Source organism: Manis javanica, chromosome 1 (assembly GCF_040802235.1).
Source record: "Manis javanica isolate MJ-LG chromosome 1, MJ_LKY, whole genome shotgun sequence".
Classification (NCBI taxonomy): domain Eukaryota; kingdom Metazoa; phylum Chordata; class Mammalia; order Pholidota; family Manidae; genus Manis; species Manis javanica.
In genome coordinates, this window is record NC_133156.1 from 164,443,092 (window position 1) to 164,462,308 (window position 19,217).

The 19,217-nt window shown below is 55.8% G+C and overlaps 1 protein-coding gene across 7 annotated transcripts; it reads right to left on the bottom strand.

Moving 5' to 3' along the window:
* Nucleotides 1-948: 948 nt before the first annotated feature.
* ARID5A (AT-rich interaction domain 5A) lies at nucleotides 949-16,992 on the bottom strand. 7 transcript variants are annotated; one of them, XM_036994618.2, is made up of 8 exons: nucleotides 16,970-16,992; nucleotides 5,796-5,911; nucleotides 4,331-4,451; nucleotides 3,940-3,992; nucleotides 3,739-3,825; nucleotides 3,394-3,491; nucleotides 2,941-3,100; nucleotides 949-2,555 (listed from the first exon to the last, which is right to left on the bottom strand). In XM_036994618.2, exons 1-8 carry the CDS (start codon nucleotides 16,983-16,985, stop codon nucleotides 1,317-1,319), a joined length of 1,890 nt encoding a protein of 629 aa, XP_036850513.1. In that variant the 5' UTR covers nucleotides 16,986-16,992; the 3' UTR covers nucleotides 949-1,316. The 7 variants fall into 7 exon arrangements, with proteins under 7 accessions (XP_036850513.1, XP_017522669.1, XP_073096446.1 ...); XM_017667180.3 differs by lacking the exon at nucleotides 16,970-16,992 and adding an exon at nucleotides 12,308-12,445; XM_073240345.1 differs by lacking the exon at nucleotides 16,970-16,992 and adding an exon at nucleotides 11,595-12,234.
* Between the last annotated feature and the right edge of the window lie 2,225 nt (nucleotides 16,993-19,217).

Here is a 19,217-nt window from a genome sequence, read left to right on the forward strand (position 1 = left end):
TCAGCACTGGGTAAGACCTGCTGGCCCCAGCCGCTCACCTGCTAAGGGAGCTTAAAGCAGAGGGGCCCTCCCATGGCCTGAGGCCATGGGCATCTCAGAGGGCAGGGTGTGTTCCAGCGGTGTGGGTCCAAAGCCACCATAACCAGTCTGAGGCTGGAAGTCAGGGGCCTGGCTCCACACCTGCCACACCAGCGCCCCTCTGGCCAACAGAGGCACTGCCTTTCCAGGAATGTGAGAAACTTGGCAGGCAGCTGTGCCCAGCTTCTGAGAACAAGCAGCTTATAGGCAGGGGAGTGATGCCTCTGAATCACCCCCCAACTGAGACGAGGCCTCCACTGCTCCCCAGCTAGAGCCTGGAGGAAGGAGGGTGTTAGGCTGCAGGACCCCCGTTGCAACCCAATTTGAAACCACACTGATGCCCAGATGAGATGCTGACCCTTCCCTCCAGGTGCCCCCAGTGGGAACCTCCTGGCCACCCATGTGTGGCAGGCAAGTTGGGGTGAAGTGGCCGCTTGCCAGGATTCAGCAGCAGGCCCCTAGGCCTACGTCCACCACTGGGCTTCCTGCTCCCTCACATGGTCCCCAGGATTACAGCCAGCCTGGGGCGGGGCCTAGAGCACTGGAGTCACATCCCAGTGCATGGCTCTCCTGTCACTGATCTGCTGGAAATCACTGGCCCTCCAAGCCTCAGGCCCCCACCTGTCCCCTTAAGAAGGTAAAGACGGGTGTCCTGAGGCTGCCTAAGAAAGTGGATCAAAGGCACAGGACAAATGGCACAGCCTGCTTAAGTGTAGCAGGAGGCTGTCTGCTTTGTGTCCTGCTCTTGAGTGGGTGGCAGCCCTGCAGATCAAACAAATGTTCTCCCCACCCTACAATGGCACCGTGCCCACAAGCATGCCCCCATCCCACCTGCCCTTATGAAGGTCTGAACTATGTACACCTTAGGGCTGGATTCACACTGGTCTTTTATTGGATTGTCCATGGGCAGCCTGGACACTCCAAGCTGCCATCCAGCTCCTCAGCCCTTCACCCCATTCTGGCTTCTGCTCTGGGGGGCCCAGCTGGTCACTGCCAGCCCCGCGCCATCTTCTCCCAAGGCCTTGCAACAACTGGGCCCCCTATCTCAGGCTTGGGCTGCTGCTTTGAGATAAACCCAGTTTCCCCACTCCCTTTCTCTTTGGGCCCAGAGGCCCATTTCTGCATGGGGCACAGCTGGGCACTTGCGGGGAATGGGCTGCAGCCAAGCTCCCTGGCAGCACCTACCCTCAGGCGGCATCAGACCCGCCACAGCACAGTGCAGCTCTGCAGGATCCACCCTACAGTTTGGTGTTGAGGGGGAAGAAGTGGGGTGCTGCATAGGTTGTGGCAGGCGGCACATGCCAGGCAGATGAGGCCGGGCAGAATCTGTGGCGGAGAGCACTGTCAAAGGATGCTGGTGGGAAGTGCATCAGGCCAGTGGCCATGGGTGAGGGGGCTGTAGTGGCCAGGAAGTGGGCCGGGAAGGCTGGGATGACCAGGGGGCTGAAGGGGAGTGTGGCCTGGGCCTTTAAAGGGTCTGGGGTGCCAGCAAAGTTCAGTGGGCAGCGCAGCATGGTGCCCCTGTAGGCGTCCGGGAGGGCAGGCCCCAGGGCTGGGCCCAGCAGACAGGAGACGGCCAAACCTGGCCCCACGGATTTGGCCCCACACTCCTTGGCATCTACCTCCTTAAGAAAGGGAGACACTGCCCGCAGTTTTTTGCCACTATGGGCAAAGCCCTCTTCCTCCAGGCTGCGCTTGTTGCTCAAGCCAGGGCTGCTTGGGAAGTTGGGTAGGGGCATGGGGCTCTCAGCAGGGACCTTGGCCATGGGGGACACCCAGCAGGCTTTGGGCTTAGGGTAGAGGCTGCCCTTTCTGGAGCCACCTTTGTGGAATGCAGAAGGCCGGCTGGCATTCCCACCCCACACCAGCTGGGGCTCTTTGACCGGCAGCCCTTCCTCTTTGCCAGGGGGCCCCAGTAGCACCCCATCTTTAAGACTGGGGAAGAAGTCCCGGGGATGTTGGCTGACAGGTTTCACCACCTTGGTGGGGTAGGCATGGAAACAGCCAGTGAAGATGGGAGCTGGCATGTGGGGTCCAGCTTGAGCCTCCTCCCTGAGGCTGCCACCAGAGGCCTGCAGTCTCTCCTGAGGGGTCAGCTGGTGCCTGGAGTTTTCAGCTGGTCCTCCAGAACTCGGGGAACAATCCGGGCTGAGAACGGCTGAGGATGCCTGGGGCTCCCCATTTGGGCCACCTGCCCCATGGTGACAGCCCTCCTCCTGGCACTGCAAGGCCTCAACCTTGCTCACTTGGGCCAGGAGCTTCTTTTTGGCCAGTGGTGACATGATGCCATGTATCCCTTTGCAGTAGAAGCTGGACAGGAGCTGCTTGTAGGCTTCAGGGCAGCTGCTGGCACCCACGAAGGGCAGGGAGGATCCAGGGGCTGTGCCTGCCTGTTCTGTGCCATTCCTGGGGAGCTCTTGGCTGGGAAGCTGTGCCAGGTCAATGGTGGCATCTTTTTTGGTCTTTCCTGGCATCATCTAGGATGAGAAAAGGCCATGTCTCAGCTGGGTATGAGCCATGCATCCTGATGTGGGGATGGCAGGGTTCCAGGGGGGTACCCAGGAGCCTCTGCTTACCTCCTAATGCCTTTGTGCAAAAATTTTAAAGGTGTTCTGTCTTCTGAAGGGACACAGCCTGGTATTGGGACATGGGGCCCAGTGAATGGGGCAGACTATGGACTCCAGTGAGGGCCCCTGGGCAGTGACAGATTATGCAGCTGTCACAGGAGCCCTGGAGCCCTCAGAGCGTGTTCTGGGCATTCTGGGCAGCTCTCTGGCCATGATGAGGACAAGTAGGGGGCTGCGAGAAGCAGGGGACAGGGAGGCCCAGGGTCAGCTGGTGGCCTCCAGGCTCAGAGCTCACCTGGTCTACCTGCTTCTCCTCCTTGGCCTTCTTTGGCCTCTCAGTGGCCCTGTCATCCCCCCGAGGCTCCTTGGCCATCTTGTATTGCTTCCTGGGCTTGGAGGCGGGCAGTGGCTTGTCGTCCTCCCCCTTCAGGTGCCGCACATAAGGGAGGACCAGCCTGAGGAGGAGTCAGGCATGTCCACCAGGAGGCCAGGCCTGATGGGTGTGCCACACCCTCCACCTCCCCAGGCCCACCTGGCTCCTCCCCAGAAAGCGTGCAGACAACCCACAGCTGCTGGGGCCCAAGCTCTTCTTCCTCATCCAGGAGGCCTGCCACCTGGTGCCCCTGCCGGACCTCTGGGCTGTGACCACAGGCGCATGCACATGCCCCGTTCTCCCTGCACCCCCACCCGAGCCCCCTGCAATCCTGGCCTGGAAGGTGAGGTGCCTGTGACCAGGCCCCCACCGCACCTCTCGTAGTGGCGGCGCGTGCAAGTGGCTGCGCTCGTGCTGCCAGGGCTGCCCCCCAGCTCGTCATACACGTTCTTCCAGAGGCGGCGGCCGGTCACCTGCAAAGGTACCATGTGAGGGGCGTGCCGGGGTCCTTGCAGCCCCAGAGCCCCACTTGGCAGGGACAGTCAAGGCCCGCAGCTTTGCAGCCGCTCTTCCAGCAGCAAGAGCTAGGGGGGTGGGGGGTGGGGGTGAGGGGGCTGCTGGTCCTGGCCAGACTCCCTCCCAGAGGCCATGGTCTGACTGCTGGCCCAAGGAGCTTTCCACACACAGGGAGGACGGGGCAGATGCGAGCAGAGTACTTGCTTGGAGCAGCAAAGTAGCAGTGGGCAAGGTGGGCCCCTCCTTCCTGCAGCACACGGGAGAGCTGGGGAAGGGTTTCCGCTCCAGATGCTGTCGGGAGGCAGGGACAGCTCTGTGGGGCTCAGCCTCTTCCCCAGCTCTGACAGAGTGCAGGGTGCAGTGGGGAGAGGCAGCATGCTGAGCTCTCAGAGGCACCTTCCTTACCATCTCATAGGCCCCCAGCTTCTCCACTGCCTTGTAGATCTTCCACAGGTTAACTGGAGAGAAGGGGGCAGGGCCACTGTCAGCCTCTGCAGGAGGAGGGACAGCTGGCAGCCCATCCCCATGGCCCTGTCAAGCAGGCACAGAGCCAGCACGTCCCCACACAGGGCCACTGCAATGGCCAGCCAGGCCGGGCTCTGTGTGCTGGGGGCCCAGTGGCCCTGCCCTTGCAGCCCTGCGCCTTGTGCGGAGAGGGGAGAGCCCTTTCTAGGTGTAACCCCTTCAGGCTGGGAGCGTCCAGGGTCACCCAGAGTGGAGGTGCTTTCCCCACTGCCCTGCCTGTGTAGGGCCCTCTGCCAGGCTCCCCCTCCCTGCCTGCACCCCAGGGACGCACTCTGCTTGAAGCCGAGATGGGGCACCCTCTCGATGGGCGTGTGTCGCTCCTTCATGAACTTGTAGAGGCTGACCAGGAAGGCCTGCTCCTCCTCCCGCTCCCCGCCTGCCTCGGGGGAGTCCTGGGGAAAGAACAGGAGGCATTGGGAGAAGCCCCCAGTTGGTGGGTGGCTGGAGATGGGCAGTACCACTGGCTGCTGGGGAAGAAGGAGGTGGTGTTCCACAACCCCAGGCTCCCGCAGGAGGGAGCAGACCCCCCCATTCCCCCAGCCTACTGCCCTGGGCTGGGGTGACTGTTTCTGGCATCACGCAGGCACAGTTACCAGCATTAATGACCAGGACCCCGAGTCAGAGTCCGCAGAGGCCTGGCTCCGGAGACAGCCAGAAAAGTGACCCTGAACCTCCTTCAGGCCTCTCCAGACAGATGGCTTCTTTATTTTGCTCTAGATTTGTTACATCCACATCTCAGCTCCTTTACCACACAGTGAGTTCCTGGGGGCATGCTCTGTGGTCAGAGAGGAAGGAACAAAGGTACTTGGTGCTCTCTGGCACTGTGGGGTCACCCTGCCAGGCTTTGCAGTGGTGGCCTGACTTTCTGACTCGCCAGACTGTGTGCTGAATTCAGGGAGGTGAAGCCCTGCCCTGGGTTTCCGGCATACTTCTGACAGACGCACAGGACATCTGGGTTCTGCTCCCGCACAGGCAGTTTCTGCAGATGCTGTGCATCTGTCTGGCGTCTCAGAGCAGGGGTATGGCTGGGCTGGGGCAGAGGGTTCAGAGGACAGACAGCTCCCAGGTCCTGGCTGGGGAGGCCCCAAACACCAGAAGGACATAAACCATCTGGGACTAGAGCAGCACAGACGGCCATGTGTTCCCCAAATACTCGCTTCAAGCACCATTTCAGAGTTTATGACTTATCAAAGACCTCTGATAAACCATAAAACTCCCTGCCAGTTCCTTACTGCTCTTCGATGAATTTGCTCCCACTCCTCTTCTCTGAAGCCCATGTTAGAAACTGTTACTATGTCCAACAACTTTTCCATATGAATTAGGATGCCCACTCCAGACAGTGCCATCACAGCAAATAGGGAAACGAAGGGTATGAGGCTCCTCTGGTGCATCCCTTCAATGCGCAAATCACAATGACCTGGCTGGCCTCACTGAGTGGCGTTAATGTCCACATCAGACATATGGATGGGTGGAAGCAGGTGCAGTTTTACATCAGAGATTTGTGCTTTTATCTGTTTTATAGATTAGGGTTCCAGGTAATCTTCATTTGATAAAAGGGTTCTGTCAGGAAAAGTAAGACTGCAACCCCTCCTCCTGCCTACCCAGTGGGCCTCTCCTGGCTCTGCGCGTGGAGGGTGGGGAACACATCTCCCTCCTGAGAGTCCGGGGGTCTCCAAGGTCACACGGGAGGCTGTGGACAGGCAGGGTAGGGGGGCCCTGGAGGTCGCCCGACTCACCTCCAGCTGGGCAGGGCTCTGGCTCCTGCTCTGATCACCATTGGGGAGAGGGTACAGTGGTGAGTCTAGGGGGTCACCCCCCTCTGATGGCTTCCTTTTCCCTTTAACAGGAGGTGCTGCAAAGAGAGAAGGGAAAGGAGGGAGAAAGGGGAAGGAAAGAGAGAGAGCACTTGAGATACAGGCAGGCAGGTTGGAGGTGAGGAGAGGTGTCCTGGGAGAGGTGGCATCTGAATCTGCCAGGTGGGGATGGGCCTCCCCTTCCTTCTGCAGCAGCTCTCTGCCCACCGTCCCGCTGTGTGCAGGCCAGCCCTCTAAATGCACCTGCACATGCAGACGTACCCTGAGTCCCTCTGCTCTCCCTCCTCTCCCGTGTCCACTTCCAGCCAGGCCCCACACTCACTGCTGTTCCTTCCTCTGTTCCAGCCCTCTCCCCACACCTTTGAAGGAAACCCTAAACCACCTCAATGTCAAGTGAGAGGAGGCTGGGTTGGGGCCATGGAGCTTAGGGAAATCCTTTCTCCAAAACCTGCCCCACATTCAGGTAGAAAGTTTTTGCAGCAACTCAGTAGAATCGGGAAAGATGCTGAGGCTCCCTGGGAAAGCACCTGGGGGTGCCTGGACCACAGATCCTCCAGGAATAATCAAGAAGAGAGTAAGTTCCCGTTCGTGATGTGTCCGACTTTTCCTTGGGCCTGCAGAGTTCTAAGTGCCCCTAGTTAGGCTCCCCTCACCTGCAAGGGGCAGGTGACCCTTCCGGTCTCACCTGACAAGTCACTTCCTCTGGGTGGCCTTCCTCAGCCCCATCAAGCACAGAGCTCCTGCCTCTCCTGGCCATCCTTGGCTATTCACAGCCATCAGGACTGAACTGTCTGCCATTTGTCTGGCTTCCTGACAGTTTGAGGAGGCCTCCCAGTGACCACCCGCCTGGAGATACCAGGTAAGCCAGAAGGAGCGAGTTTCCCAGAAAGTGCATGGAGGGCAGGAGGGGCCAGAGGCTCAGTTTTACTAAGGCAGCCCTGAGCTGGAGAAATGCAAGCCAGCACCCATTGCAGACTGCCTCAGGCCACATACACACCCATGGGCTGGCAGCTGCCCAGGACCAGGAACCCATGCCTTTTTCTTCCTTTTTTCTTTTTGTTAATCTAGTATGAACTGTCATTCTCCTGGTTTGCTCCAGCCCAGGAAATCCTCACTGCTGGGCACCTGAGAGATCCTCCTCCATCCCAGACAGAAGAATCTCTCTAACAACACATCCACACCGACAGGACCCATGCGGCTGGAAGCACCTTCAGTGCTTGTTCACACAAGCACACTGCTCACTGCTCACACCCTGCAGACACTTGGCTGGCCCTGGCTTGTCATGTACTATCTCTCATTCAGTTCCAAAAAGGACCCCATTTTAAAGGGGCCACACTTTAAAGGAAACTGAAGTCAGAGAAATGAAATTGCGTGTCTCCTTGGGGGACCAGGATCCAAAACAAGGTGTCTGGCTGCCTGTCCAGGGGGCTGGCCTTGCCACTTCTGTGGCTGCTGTGCTTGTCACCAAAATTTGTAAGTCCTTGATGAAGAGCCCATATGAGCTTGCAAGAGAAGCCAGTCCTATGCTTATCAAAGACAGACACCCAGGCTGCCCTCTTGGGCTGGCTTCTGACCATTCAATACCTCAATATCTTATTTCGATATCCAGAAATAACTGGATGTTAGCTAACAACTGATCCCCCCAGCTTGATACCTTTTCAGCCAAGTTCTGAGTGAGTATGTGCCTCAGTCTTCCCCTCTGTGAAATGGGACCAAAAGCCCCTTGAGTCATTTGCTCGGTCCTGTGAATTCCTGAAGTCTTCCGGGTCACTGGAGTGCTTGCTGCCCCAGCTTTTCTCCTTTGTCTCTCTCTTTTCTTTCCTACTGGCTCAGATTCTTAGCATACAACTCTCTCTGTCCTCAGTTTCTGAGTGTAGTGTGTGACCAGGGCTTCTCACTGGAGCTCCCTGCAAACTGTGTGACCCTGGCAAGTCACTGCCACGGACCTCAGAAAAATGAGAAGGTAAGACCAGGGCCCATGAGAATCACCCGGGGAGCATTTTAAAGACATTGATGACTGCCTCCCTCAACTGAGTGTGATTAAGGTCCTGCAAGGGGCATCAGTATTCAGCTCCCCAGGGGATCTCAAGAGGGCAGCCAGTTGCGAGCCAGCTGGCCAGGGGTATCTGGTCCCTTCTGCCTGGTCCTGGTGTTGGTGAGCTCTGCCTGAGCCAAACTCAGGGAAGATCTCCAGGAGTCGGCACTCGGGTTACCTGGGAAGGAGGTCATCAATCTGGGCTGTTTAACCCCAGGTGGGAAAGGGATTGGAGCTCTTGACTAGAGACACAAAGAGAAACACTCTATCTCTGTGTCCAGCCAAGTCCCCAAATGAACTTGGTCTCTGTTTTCTCTCAACCAGGGCTAATGTGCTGTCTGTCTTGGTAGGGTCTTCTGGGCCCCCACTCCCACAGCCTTAGATGAGGGAAGGAGAGTCCTCTCCCTCCTTCTCCAGGGTGTCCTCTGCCCTATTTCAGCTGCCCAAATCCCTCCCTTCCCCAGTGTAGATCAGGGTTGCATGTAAATCTTCACTTGGAAAAAGGTTCTGGTAGGAAAACCAAGTCTGAAACCCCCTATATTAGGTGCAAGTGTGTCCTCGTGCTTGCCCAGCTGGCAGCTCCCACACCTCCCAAAGCAGGCCCAGAACAGCTGGGCGGGCCCCTCCCCCGGCTCTGCAGGGCCCTTTCTGTACTGCAGCATCTTTGTCAGATCCACAAGTCTCCCCAGCTTCTGGTCCACTGAAGGTCCTTCTGAAAGGCCCTGAGTGCTTCCTGCTGAGCTTATACCCTGAGTTTTGGGCACCTGGGTAACAGTGTGACAAAAGCTTTGATAATCTACAGTAGTATTTCACTCCCCAGCCCCTGCCATTTCCTCATTTCATGTTGGGAAGAGACAGAGAGAGGCTGGTGGCTGGGCTGGTGATGAACTCTGGGCCCTTGTGACCAGGACTCAGTGGGCAGTGCGTGGGGGTGGCAGGGTGCCAGGCAGGGGGATTACCCAAGGCCTTTCCTGTGTAGGCATCTGACTTGTTTGACTCCATGGCACACACTGAAGTCAAGCTTAACCCCCAGATCCTAAGGCCACAGCAGAGAAGAGGTTAGTTTCAGTCAAAAAAAGGATGCTTCCTGAAGCCTACTTGTTCTCATGCCATCCCCTCCTTCTCTTCCCATACTGTCCACTCCACCAACTCAAATCAGTGCTCTCAGAGGCCTTGGACTATGCATTCTGTTCACTGCCTCACTGAATCTTCCCAGCTACCCAGTGGGTATGGTATTATTTCCTCCCTCTTATGGATATAGTACCTGAGGCTCCGAAACGTTCAGTAACTTGCCTGAGGTCGCACAGCTTACTGGTGGCAAAGCTGGGATTCAGAACCAGAGCGCTCTGTCCCAAGACACAGGATCCTGAGATGTAGAGTTGTTCTACGGGCACAGGGAGACCCCAAGTTCCTTATCTGTGCTCTGAGGGTACAAACACCCCAAGTTCCTAATCTGTGCTCTGAGGGTACAAACTTGTCCGCCTTCCCTGAGTAGATCTGCTGTCTCCCTATCACTCGCACCAATCTGCCACCAGGAGCATGCCCCTGCCCTACCAGGTGGCATGCTGAAATCAGATGAGGGTGGCAGGAGGGGAAGGGGGGAAGGGACTCTGACACCATACAATTGCATCTTTACCAAGTCAGTCATTTCTTCTGTGCCTGTTTCCCCATCTATCAAGTGGGTGTGCTAGACCCCATGGGCGCAACATTCTAAGTAGAACAAAGTGAGAAACAAGACTTCCCTCACAGACCACAGCCAAGTGTCTGAGAGTGCGCACACACTCCTCAATGAGATGAGGTCTTCCTGTCCTGCTCACTCCCCAAGGCAGCTCACAGCTTTGTACTGCACACAGCAGGTACCCCATCATCAGCCACGGGGCTGCAGTGGAGCCCTCGATCTCAGGGGCTCCTGATGTCCAGAGAGGGGCTTGGGCTGTGACCAGTTCAAGGTTACATAGCCTGGCACTGACCAGGGGCTCCTGATGTCCAGAGAGGGGCTTGGGCTGTGACCAGTTCAAGGTTACATAGCCTGTCAGTGACCCAGTCTATGGGCTGCACCACCTCTCTCTCTCTCTCTCTCTCTGCCCGGCCTCATTCACCCTTGATGTAATGGAAAGGAAGTAACACTTCCTTTCATGAAAAGTCACCCACTGGGAGCACTGCGTCAATTACAACAATAATGGTAACAGCAGCCTCAATAACAACCAGCAGACACGGCCCCACCTCCTCGCCTGAGGTTGTTGGCTTAAGTTTCTTTTAGCCAGAGTTGGAGCTGAAACAAAGACAGCCTTTGAAGCAGCCAGTCCACCCCTGGCCCAGGAGCCAGCTGCCTGGCAGAGTCTGCATGTGGCACTCTCTCCAATGGGCTGTCTGGGGAGGGGACCTGCCCAGGCTGTGCTCCAGTCAGCACTGAGGACAGATGAGCTGGACATGGGACTCCCAATGGCACAGGGTGCAGCTCCTGCCACAGCCCTGCCTAAGTGTCTCAGCTGGCAGGTGGGGAACAGGGTCTGGGAGCAACTGGGCCAAGATGACATCCTTGAAAAAATACAGAAAGGCAGGGGGTATGGGGAAACGCAGCAGTGGGACTACCAACACCGAAGCCCCACTGGGACTCCTGTCCCTCTTTAGCTAGCACTGGGATGTCCTAAAAGACCCCCTTCCAGGATGAGGCTGAATCCCTACTGCCCTCTCCTCCAAGTCTGGGTGATATTTGACGGTAACAGTAACAGCTCCGTGTATGCACTGTTTCCTCTGTCCTTATGAACTCTACTTCGTGTTCCCATTCCACCTATGGAGAAACCAGTTTCTGTGTCTTGTCCAAAATGTGGGCCAGTAGTAGAGGCACAGTGTGGGGAGGCTGCCTGACCCTGCATGGGGCACTTTTCTGCCTTCCCGCTTTTCCACTTCCTTCTAGCGCCCCCCACGGTTTCTCTAGGCCCGCCGAGTCCCAGGCCAGTTCACCTCTGGGAGAACTGAAGACCACGGGGCAGGGAGGGAGGGGGCGGGGACCTGGAGGCCTGCCTTGCCCTCACCGCCAGATTCGGGCGGGTCTTTAAGCCCAAGAGATTTTCAGACTGTAAATCAAAGAACGAGGGGCTGATTCCCCAAGGTCCTCTACCGCTGCCACTCCATGCTCTAGGCCACGGAGGGTCCCCAGGGCTCTGATGGACGCTAGAACTGCACTGTGGGAGGTCGACCCTTTAGCCGCCATCTCCCACCCCTCCTCTGCCCTACTGGGGCTTGTGGACGCAAAACTCCCAGTGCCCCATGACGGTGGTGTTCGGGGGTGGGGGGGAGAGGTTAAAAGCACCTGTTTTCCTCCCCTTGGCCCCGCGGATCCCTTCTCGCCGGCTGACGACCCCACAAACAAAGGGACGCTGGGCTCGGCCAACGCAGTGCCTCCAGACCCGCAGCTCCGAATGCTAGCGGTCCGGCGCGTCGGCGGGGCTGGGGCACGCGAACCCGGCGGGCGGCGCCCCCTGCACACCCGGCGGAGCGACCCAGACGCGGCAAACCCGCAGCTCCCGGGCGCGCGAAGCCAGGCACCGCTCCTTGCTCGCTCGCTCGCTCCAGCCTGCGCTTCAGCTCTGCCCCTCCCCACCCCGCCCCCGGGCCGCCCCCCTGCCCCTCCTGGAGACCAGAGGGGAGAGAAGACAGAAGAAAAGGAGAGCGAAAAGGGCTACCTCTTTCCTGCCGGGGCACAGAGCAGGGTGGACAGGAGACATGAAAGGAAGAAAACAAAAAAGTAAAGAGAAAACACAGAGTAGGGGGCGAGAAGCCGGTAACCGCCGACGGATCTGCACACCCCTCTGCTGAAAGGGGAACAGTTGATTCTTCAAAGCGCATTGAGCAAGTTCTTCAAAACCCGCGCAGAGTCACTTTCAGGAAACTGCGGCCGCGGTGGAAAGCGCCCCGTGCGCCCAGCCGTCCGGGAGCCCCTTCTCGGCGCGCGGGTTCTGAGAACTGCGGGACGGGACGGGACGGGGCGGGGGCGGGGGGGCAGAGAAACTGCTGCGGACAGCTGTCACAACAAATTAGCTGAGGCCAGCTCGAGATTGAAACCACAGCAGGAAGTGGGATGACAGAACAGAACGGGACTTGGTGAATTTCAGCCAAGAGACGACGAAAGAGTTTCGAAATAAACGCCCGGGAAGCCCCTGGCCGTCCAAACTTTTCGTCTGTCCTTTTGCCGAAGGGCGCGCACCGACACCCAGCCTCACCCACCCCGGAGGGGCGGAGGGTGCTGGCGCCCCAGGCCGGGTAGGTCTCCGGCGCCCTCTCCCGAGAGTCCGCCTCCGACCTGCTCTGCCCTCAAAGCACCACCAACGGCCACGGGGGCCAAGGCAGACCCGACACCGTACCCTCGCCCTCCCGGCTGGGCCGCAGGGCCGCTTACCCATGGCCCGGCGAAATCCCAACGGCGCCAGCCCACGACGCTCTGCGCGCGGTTCTCCGCGCTACTGGTCTGCAGCGCAGCCGGCCGGCCGCCTCCTCTCAGCCCCACCCCTCCTCGCTAGGGCACCGCCCCCGCTCCGCTCGGGGCTCGGGTTGGTGGGTCCGATTCTTCCTCTAGGAACAGGGCCCGCCCCTGAGCCCGGGGAGTTCTGGGAGTTGTAGTGTGCTCTCCTCCCAAGGCTCCAAGCCGGGCTCCTGAAACAGGCTTCTCACCCAGGAATTTAGCTGCCTTGTGCCTCTGGAGGTAAAACTAGAGGCTTGGAAAAACCCTACTTGCTCGGCAGCAGGCGGCTGGGGGCTGGGTAGGTAAGCAAAGTGCTTCTGACTGACTTGAATGGGGTTGTGGGCATTTTCCAACTCCCACCCAGCCAGAGTTGTTAAACCAGGAGCTCAGCCCAAAAGGGCAAGTCCTCGGTCAAAGTTCTGTGGGGTCCCAGAAATGCCTGGTTAAGGAAGTCTGCCCATAGTGGCCAGTGTCCATGTAGGCCACTTACAGAGTGGCGGCTACAAAGTGAGCAGTCCAAAGAAGGAGTATGACCCCTGCTTTGGGAGATGAGGGTGAGGCTCAGGGTGGAGTGGGGACCAGAGGAGCCAGGCTTTCATGGAGGGAGGAGTAACTCAGCTGTGGATGCTCATGCAGGGGGACACCCGAGGCTCAGGTCTGAGAGCCCAACCACTCATGACATCATTCACAACAGCCAAAAGGTGGAAGCAATCAGTGTCCGTCGGACGGTTGCATGGATAACTGTTGCAAGTTCATAGGATGAAATATTCAGCTTTAAAATGGGAAGGGAACTCTTGACACATGCTGCAACATGAATGAACCTCTAAAAGGTGCTAAGTGAAATTAATCAGATACAATAGGACAAATACTGAATGATTCCACTTACATGAGTCACTTAAATCAAAATCATAGACACAAATAATAGAATGGTGGTTGCAGGGACTGAGGTAAGGAGCAAATGGGGAGGTATTTTTTATTAAGTCAGAGATTCAGTTTTGCAAGATGGAAAAGTTCAGGAGATATACAGTAGTGATGGTTGCACAACAATGTGAATATACTTAATGCCACTGCACTGTATGCTCTAAAATGGTTAAAGTGGTCAATTTTATGTTATGTATATTTTACTGCAATTTGAAAAATGAGCCTAAGGTCTCAGCATGTGGCTAGCTAGGACTTCATTCAACCTTGTTCCTACATAGTAGGCACTAAATTTTTTCGTTGATTTGTTTTAATACAACGTCTCTATGCATTTCACATCGTGATTGTCCTCATTTTGTAGGGTAAAACCAAGGCACTAGGGGTTTAATTAGCCCAACTAACATAGCTGGTAAGTGGTGAAGCCTGGACTAAACCCAGGCTTTTGGACTCCAGAACAGGCCTCCTGAACCATTCCCTTCAGCCATCTCTTAGCAGTACCATTACCAGAATCAGGGATCAATGCCTGAAGAGGAGAGAGAGCAAAGGGGAAGACATGAACATGGTGAAGAAGTGGTGGGCTGGCAAGATGTGTGGTTGGTAGCTGGAACCAAGGCCTGGAACCCAGGAGCAAGGCACAAGCTGGAAATACAGATAGCCCAGGAGCCCCTCATACCCAGGTGCACACCAAAGCCGTTTGTACCCACTGTTGCCCACCCATCACCCTAAACAAATGGAGCAGGGCTGCAGGTTGGTGACCCTGAAACCCTGATCCCTGTTCTGTGGTCCCAGGATGGAAGATCTCTAGAGGCTCAATCCAGAGCAGACAACACTGTGGCTCCCCTGGCTCCCTACAGCACCTGTAGATTTGGCAATAGACACACCAACCACAATGTTTAATAACTGCCCAGAATAATTATTACAATGGTGATTATAACAGTGCACCCACTTTACAAGAACCATTTACAAGCTCTCCAGGAGAGCTGAGCTGCGGTGGCAGGCACTGTGATAGAATGTCAGCAGGAAGCTTACTGGGCTTCCAGTTCCACCTTCGTCCATTCTGTAAGGATTGGGATGGAGACCTGGATGCTACCTTCAGGGTCACAGTCTAGACAACCCCTCCATCCTGGACTGGATATCGCCCTGACAAACTCACTACCTTACACAGCAGCTCTGTATTCTGCCACGGGACAGGGCTATCCAGGCAGCCATGCACATTCTTAGAGACAGTGGCTATTGTGCAAAATTGCAGCAAGTCAACACCTGCCTGTGCCAACCTGGGAACAATATGATCTAAATTTAATTGCCTGCAGAGGCAACTGTTTGCAATAGTAATTTACAACGGCTAGTAGATCTTGCAGAAGAGGCATCTCCATTTGCCTCCCTAGCAGCACAAACACTTCCATTGCTCAAGCCTCTATCTCCCAAGCCTCCACCCTCCAACCATAGGATCCCAAGCCAGGATAGCCTGAGAAAAGTCACCTGGCCCCTCAATGTCTTGGTGTCTTTCTTTATTTCTCCACAAAAAAATTCAAAAAACTAAACAACAAAAAACATTACAAGTAAATCCATCCTCTCTGACACACTACTCTAAATCCAGTTCCCTTAGATTGGGTAAAATTTCCTGAACGTTCCCTGTGTATTTCCATAAATATATGTATCCATGGTGTAGAAAAATATGTAGCTTTGTTTTATGATGTGTTTTTAAACAAGTGATACAATTCTAATTGCTCCTCTCTGCAACTTGCTTTTTGCGCATCAGTAGACCTGGGCAATCCCTCAGTGTCAGAACACAGATCTTCCTGGCAACGTCAGGGCTGCCTGTGATGGTGTGGCTCTACCAGTGTCTTTATTTTATCTCCTGATGGTGCTTAATCTTTTTGTGATTACATGAATCCTGGGAGAAAATTCTAGATCCCTTGAGAACACTTTCAGGGCTTGGGAACTCACAATGTGTTCTGAGAGACTAAATGGAAAGCTGCCTTCTACCTCCTGCCTCTGTGTCCTAGTACCCCTACTGGCCCAGTTCTAGGAAGAAAACCTGGCCTTGGGGGTGGTTCTCACCTGGAGCTCCCAGAGCAGGAGGGACCATTCAAGATCTTCTGTCCACCAGCCTATTTTTAGGGAGGAGGCCACCAGACCCAGAGATATTAAGCAAGTTACCGAAGGTCACACAGCAACTCAGTGTTGTTGCTCCTTCTGGGACCCACACATGCATTCCGAGCACACAGGAAACAACACATAGCCAGTTTGCTGTCCGGCCAGTTTTCTGCCCTAGGAAGCTCTGTTCCCAGGCTCAGCAGTTGCAAAAGGCCCCCAGGGCTTTGTTTTCAAAGGAGAAATGAAGTGGGAAGTATTTTTAACTGTTGGCCGCGCCTTACTCCTGCCTTGCTCCCTCATGCTAGCTGTCCAGGAAGGGCCGGCTTCACAGTGGCATTCGCGACTCATGGAAAACAACAAACGCCCGAAATAGATGATACCCAAGCTTAGGAATGGAAAAAATTGGCTCATGGCTTCAAATACCTCTTTTAGAAAAAGCCAAGAATAGCTTTCCTCCTTTGGGGAACTAGTAGGGGGTGAGAGAGTGAGGGGCGGATGCAGTGCTTGGATAGGGGTCCAGCCAAGATGGCCAGGGACCTGACCTCCTGCCTGAAGAATTTTGGCCACTTTCCCCCAGGGGTAGTGAAAACTAGCTTCCCCACCCTTGTCCCTACTGGGAGCCACGTACATCTACACCTGGCAGCTTGTTCCCGCCAACCAACAGCCCCTTAGCCCTGCCCTTCACAGAATCTGGAGCAAATTCCTCTGTGGGACTAGGCCTGGACTGGGAGCATCCCCCTCCCAGCAAGGTCCCAGCAAGAGTGGAAACCAAGGTTCTGCACATTTCCTGAGCCTAAAGTGTGGAAGCCGGTTCTCCTATATCTGTGTGTGTGTGTGTGTGTGTGTGGAGGGGGGGGGTGGGGTAAGGTGGGGGCAGGGTTGGGCTTGGGGGAGTGTGACAAGGAGAGAAAATCTGGTTTTCATCCTCAGGTAGCCCAGGTGTGCAGCCTTGAGCAAGTCACTTGACCTCTCAGATGGCGAGGTCCCTCATCTGGACAGCAGGGGTAATGTTGTGTTTATTAATTCATTCAACATCTATCGTGGTCCTACTAAGTGCCAGACTAGTCTAGACAACAGGGACATGGCCACGACCAAATCCACTCTCAGGAGATGTAGTCTTTGCCAAGTTCATAGACTGCAGAGAATTAGCCATTCCTTCCTCAGTTACCAAGCCAGCCACATCCTGGAGCTGGGAGGGGTGAAAATGCTTTTGAAGAGCATTTCCTCGATCAGACACTGCACCAAGCACCTACCGGATTATTTCATTTCATCACCCCAACCCTTTAAAGTGGGCACTGTATTTATTCCCTTATTACAGTTGAGGACACTGAGAAGCAGAGAATAAGTGGTGGCTGACTATATGCCAGAGCCCTGTTAAGCCCTGGGGACCAAGATTACTGAAGCCTGGTGGTCAGTCTAGACTGAAGGGCAGTACAAAGACACTGGACAGAGACGTTTTTTTCAAACGTGGGAACTGCTGCGCTTACACTTTAAATCTCAACTGACCTTTCAATTCTGTGTTGTATTACTGCCTCCCATTTGACAGATGAGTAAACCAAGGCGTGCCCAGGTTAAGTGACTTGCCTGTTAGTGACGGCATAACCGGGGTTTCTGCTGTCGGGTTTCTGCTCCCAGGACTGCATCGTGTGGTCTGAGCCTCCCTCGCCCGCACGCGGAGAAACCCAGAGGCGCGGGGCGGGGGCACAGTGGAAGACGAGGGCGGGGAACTACGTTTCCCAGGGTGCCGCGCGAGGAGCGTGTAGGGGCGGGGCCGCCGCGAGCCCTAGGCTGTAATTTCTCGGTATTAGAAAAAAAGGGTACCAAAGAAAAGAATCAAAGCCTCAAGCGTCACGTCTAGGAATAGCCTCGGAATCCGGCCAAGTCATTATAGACGATGAGTAATCCGGTTAAGTCATTTCTCTAAACACCATTCCTTGTAAGAGAATTAAAATATCAGTTTACATCAGAGCGGCAGAGGCGGGCGCCAGGGCCCGGGGCAGGGAGCGCAGCCAGGAGGGGGCGCGGCTGGCGCGCCTCTGCCGCTCCGCCTGGCCCGGGGCTGCGGATGCCACGGCCCCGACAGCTGGACCCGGGCTCAGCAGGCCACCAGCTGGCGGTCGGCGGGGGAGCGGCCCGCCAGGCCTCGGTTTACCTCGTTGTTAAGGGCTTCGGGAAAGTTTGGGATTGCCTCCTCCCGGGACAATCGGGGAACCTGCGAGGTGAATGGAGGGGTGCAGCTGTATGGGGCTGGGGCTCCCTTTTCTCAGTGTTCTTCCCTTCCTCTTGGATTCCAAACTTTGTATCTCAACAGCTGCAGGCTCGCTGTTGGAGCGAAGAGATGAGGACAGGCCTGGGGACACAGAGAGGAAACCAGGAGGGGGGAGGGGGTGGCGGGGCGATTCTCTTGGGAGAATCGATTGGGAAATCTCTTGGGAGGTGCCGATTTCCCTTTAGATTTGCAGGAAAGTCGTCGGAGTGGGGTGACCACCAGCTTTCGGCGTCCTGAGGGCAGGACTGTGATGAATTGGGGAGGGCAACCTAAGCAAAAAGCTGCCTCTGGGCTTCTAGAGCCAGCCCACTGAGCCTCTCTCTGGGGCTAACATGAGTTGGGGCTCAGCTGTGAGGTTGGCACGGGTATCATCCTGCTATGGATGGCCCTAATCTGGACCCTTGGCAAATAAAGCCACTAGGGCCCAGAGACTGCCCACTGGCTTCCCACTTCTGGTCGCCAAGGCAGCATAGGATAACTCAAGCTTACAGCCACTGGACGCTGATACAGGCCAGGTCAACTCCAAGCTCCTTATACGCATTCATTCTTGCAAATGACCTCGGCATTTAAGTTCCCTTTTTTTTTACTGAAGGGCAGAGGGAAGCCCAGAGAGGTTCACAACTTTTCAGGCGGCTGCCGTGACTCCCAACCAGTCCACCAGAACAGGCACCTTCCAGGCTCTGGAGCCAGGCAGACTACTAGCCAACTTGACACCCTCACGTCACTTGTAGATGACCTTGCATGAGTTGCTTGCCATTTCTAATCCTCAAATTTTCCCACGTGAAAAATGGGGGTAGCAATATCTGCCTTGTGAGATTAGTGTGAGGGACAGAAATGACAGAAGCCTCTGACAAATGATGAGCAGATCCTGCGTGCTTCTGAGCCAGTGGAAGAAATAAGTGAAGAAGTAAATACTTATCCTAACCCCCCACTGACCCAGCTGTCTGCACAGCCTGTCCTCTGTGCTCCCCAGGGGAGGCCCAGGAGGAATTGCCCCCAAATCTTGGCCTTGGTGGCCTGAGCTGGGCCCTGGGATCCCCCACCTCTTTGGGTTTTTGAGGTTTTCAGGCAATAGCTTCAAAATCCCAAGGTCTTTGGTAGGGTCTTAGGGTCTGGCCAGGATGCCCAGATGCTGGGAGGAATTGCGGGCAAGGTAAGCAATTCATCTCCAACCTGAGTGGGCCCTGGCCACTCTTCAATACCAGAAGTCCAGGCTTTGGGGAGTGGTGTTCTAATTCCTGCTCCCCAGATGAACTCATGGGACTTTGCTGAAATCAGAATGAAAGCTTCCAGGCTTGGGGTTGTCTGGGGCCCATTGGCCCCAAGAGCTCAAGATCTCTTAGGAATTTCATGCTCTCTCTGCACCTCTTCCCACATCCAGTCCTGTAACTGAAGTCTAGGCCTCTGCTTTCATCATCTTGGTATTATCCACCCTGTGACTGCCACAGGTGGGGCCTGCCCTCCCTTCCTGACATCATTTGTTTGAAACAGCGCCTAGCAGGGAGAACTCCAGGACAACTCAGGTCTAAATGGTCCTGCCTATGCCCCAGGCCCTCCTTCCTT

Excerpts from the sequence above, each read along its gene's own strand:
- ARID5A (XM_073240345.1), bottom strand. The coding sequence starts at position 11,757 with ATGCGCTTTGAAGAATCAACTGTTCCCCTTTCAGCAGAGGGGTGTGCA. Across the intron at positions 3,492-3,738 it reads CTGCTACTTTGCTGCTCCAA|GTGACCGGCCGCCGCCTCTG; the intron begins GCAAGTACTCTG and ends GTACCTTTGCAG. Across the intron at positions 3,101-3,393 it reads ACGCGCCGCCACTACGAGAG|GCTGGTCCTCCCTTATGTGC; the intron begins GTGCGGTGGGGG and ends ACTCCTCCTCAG.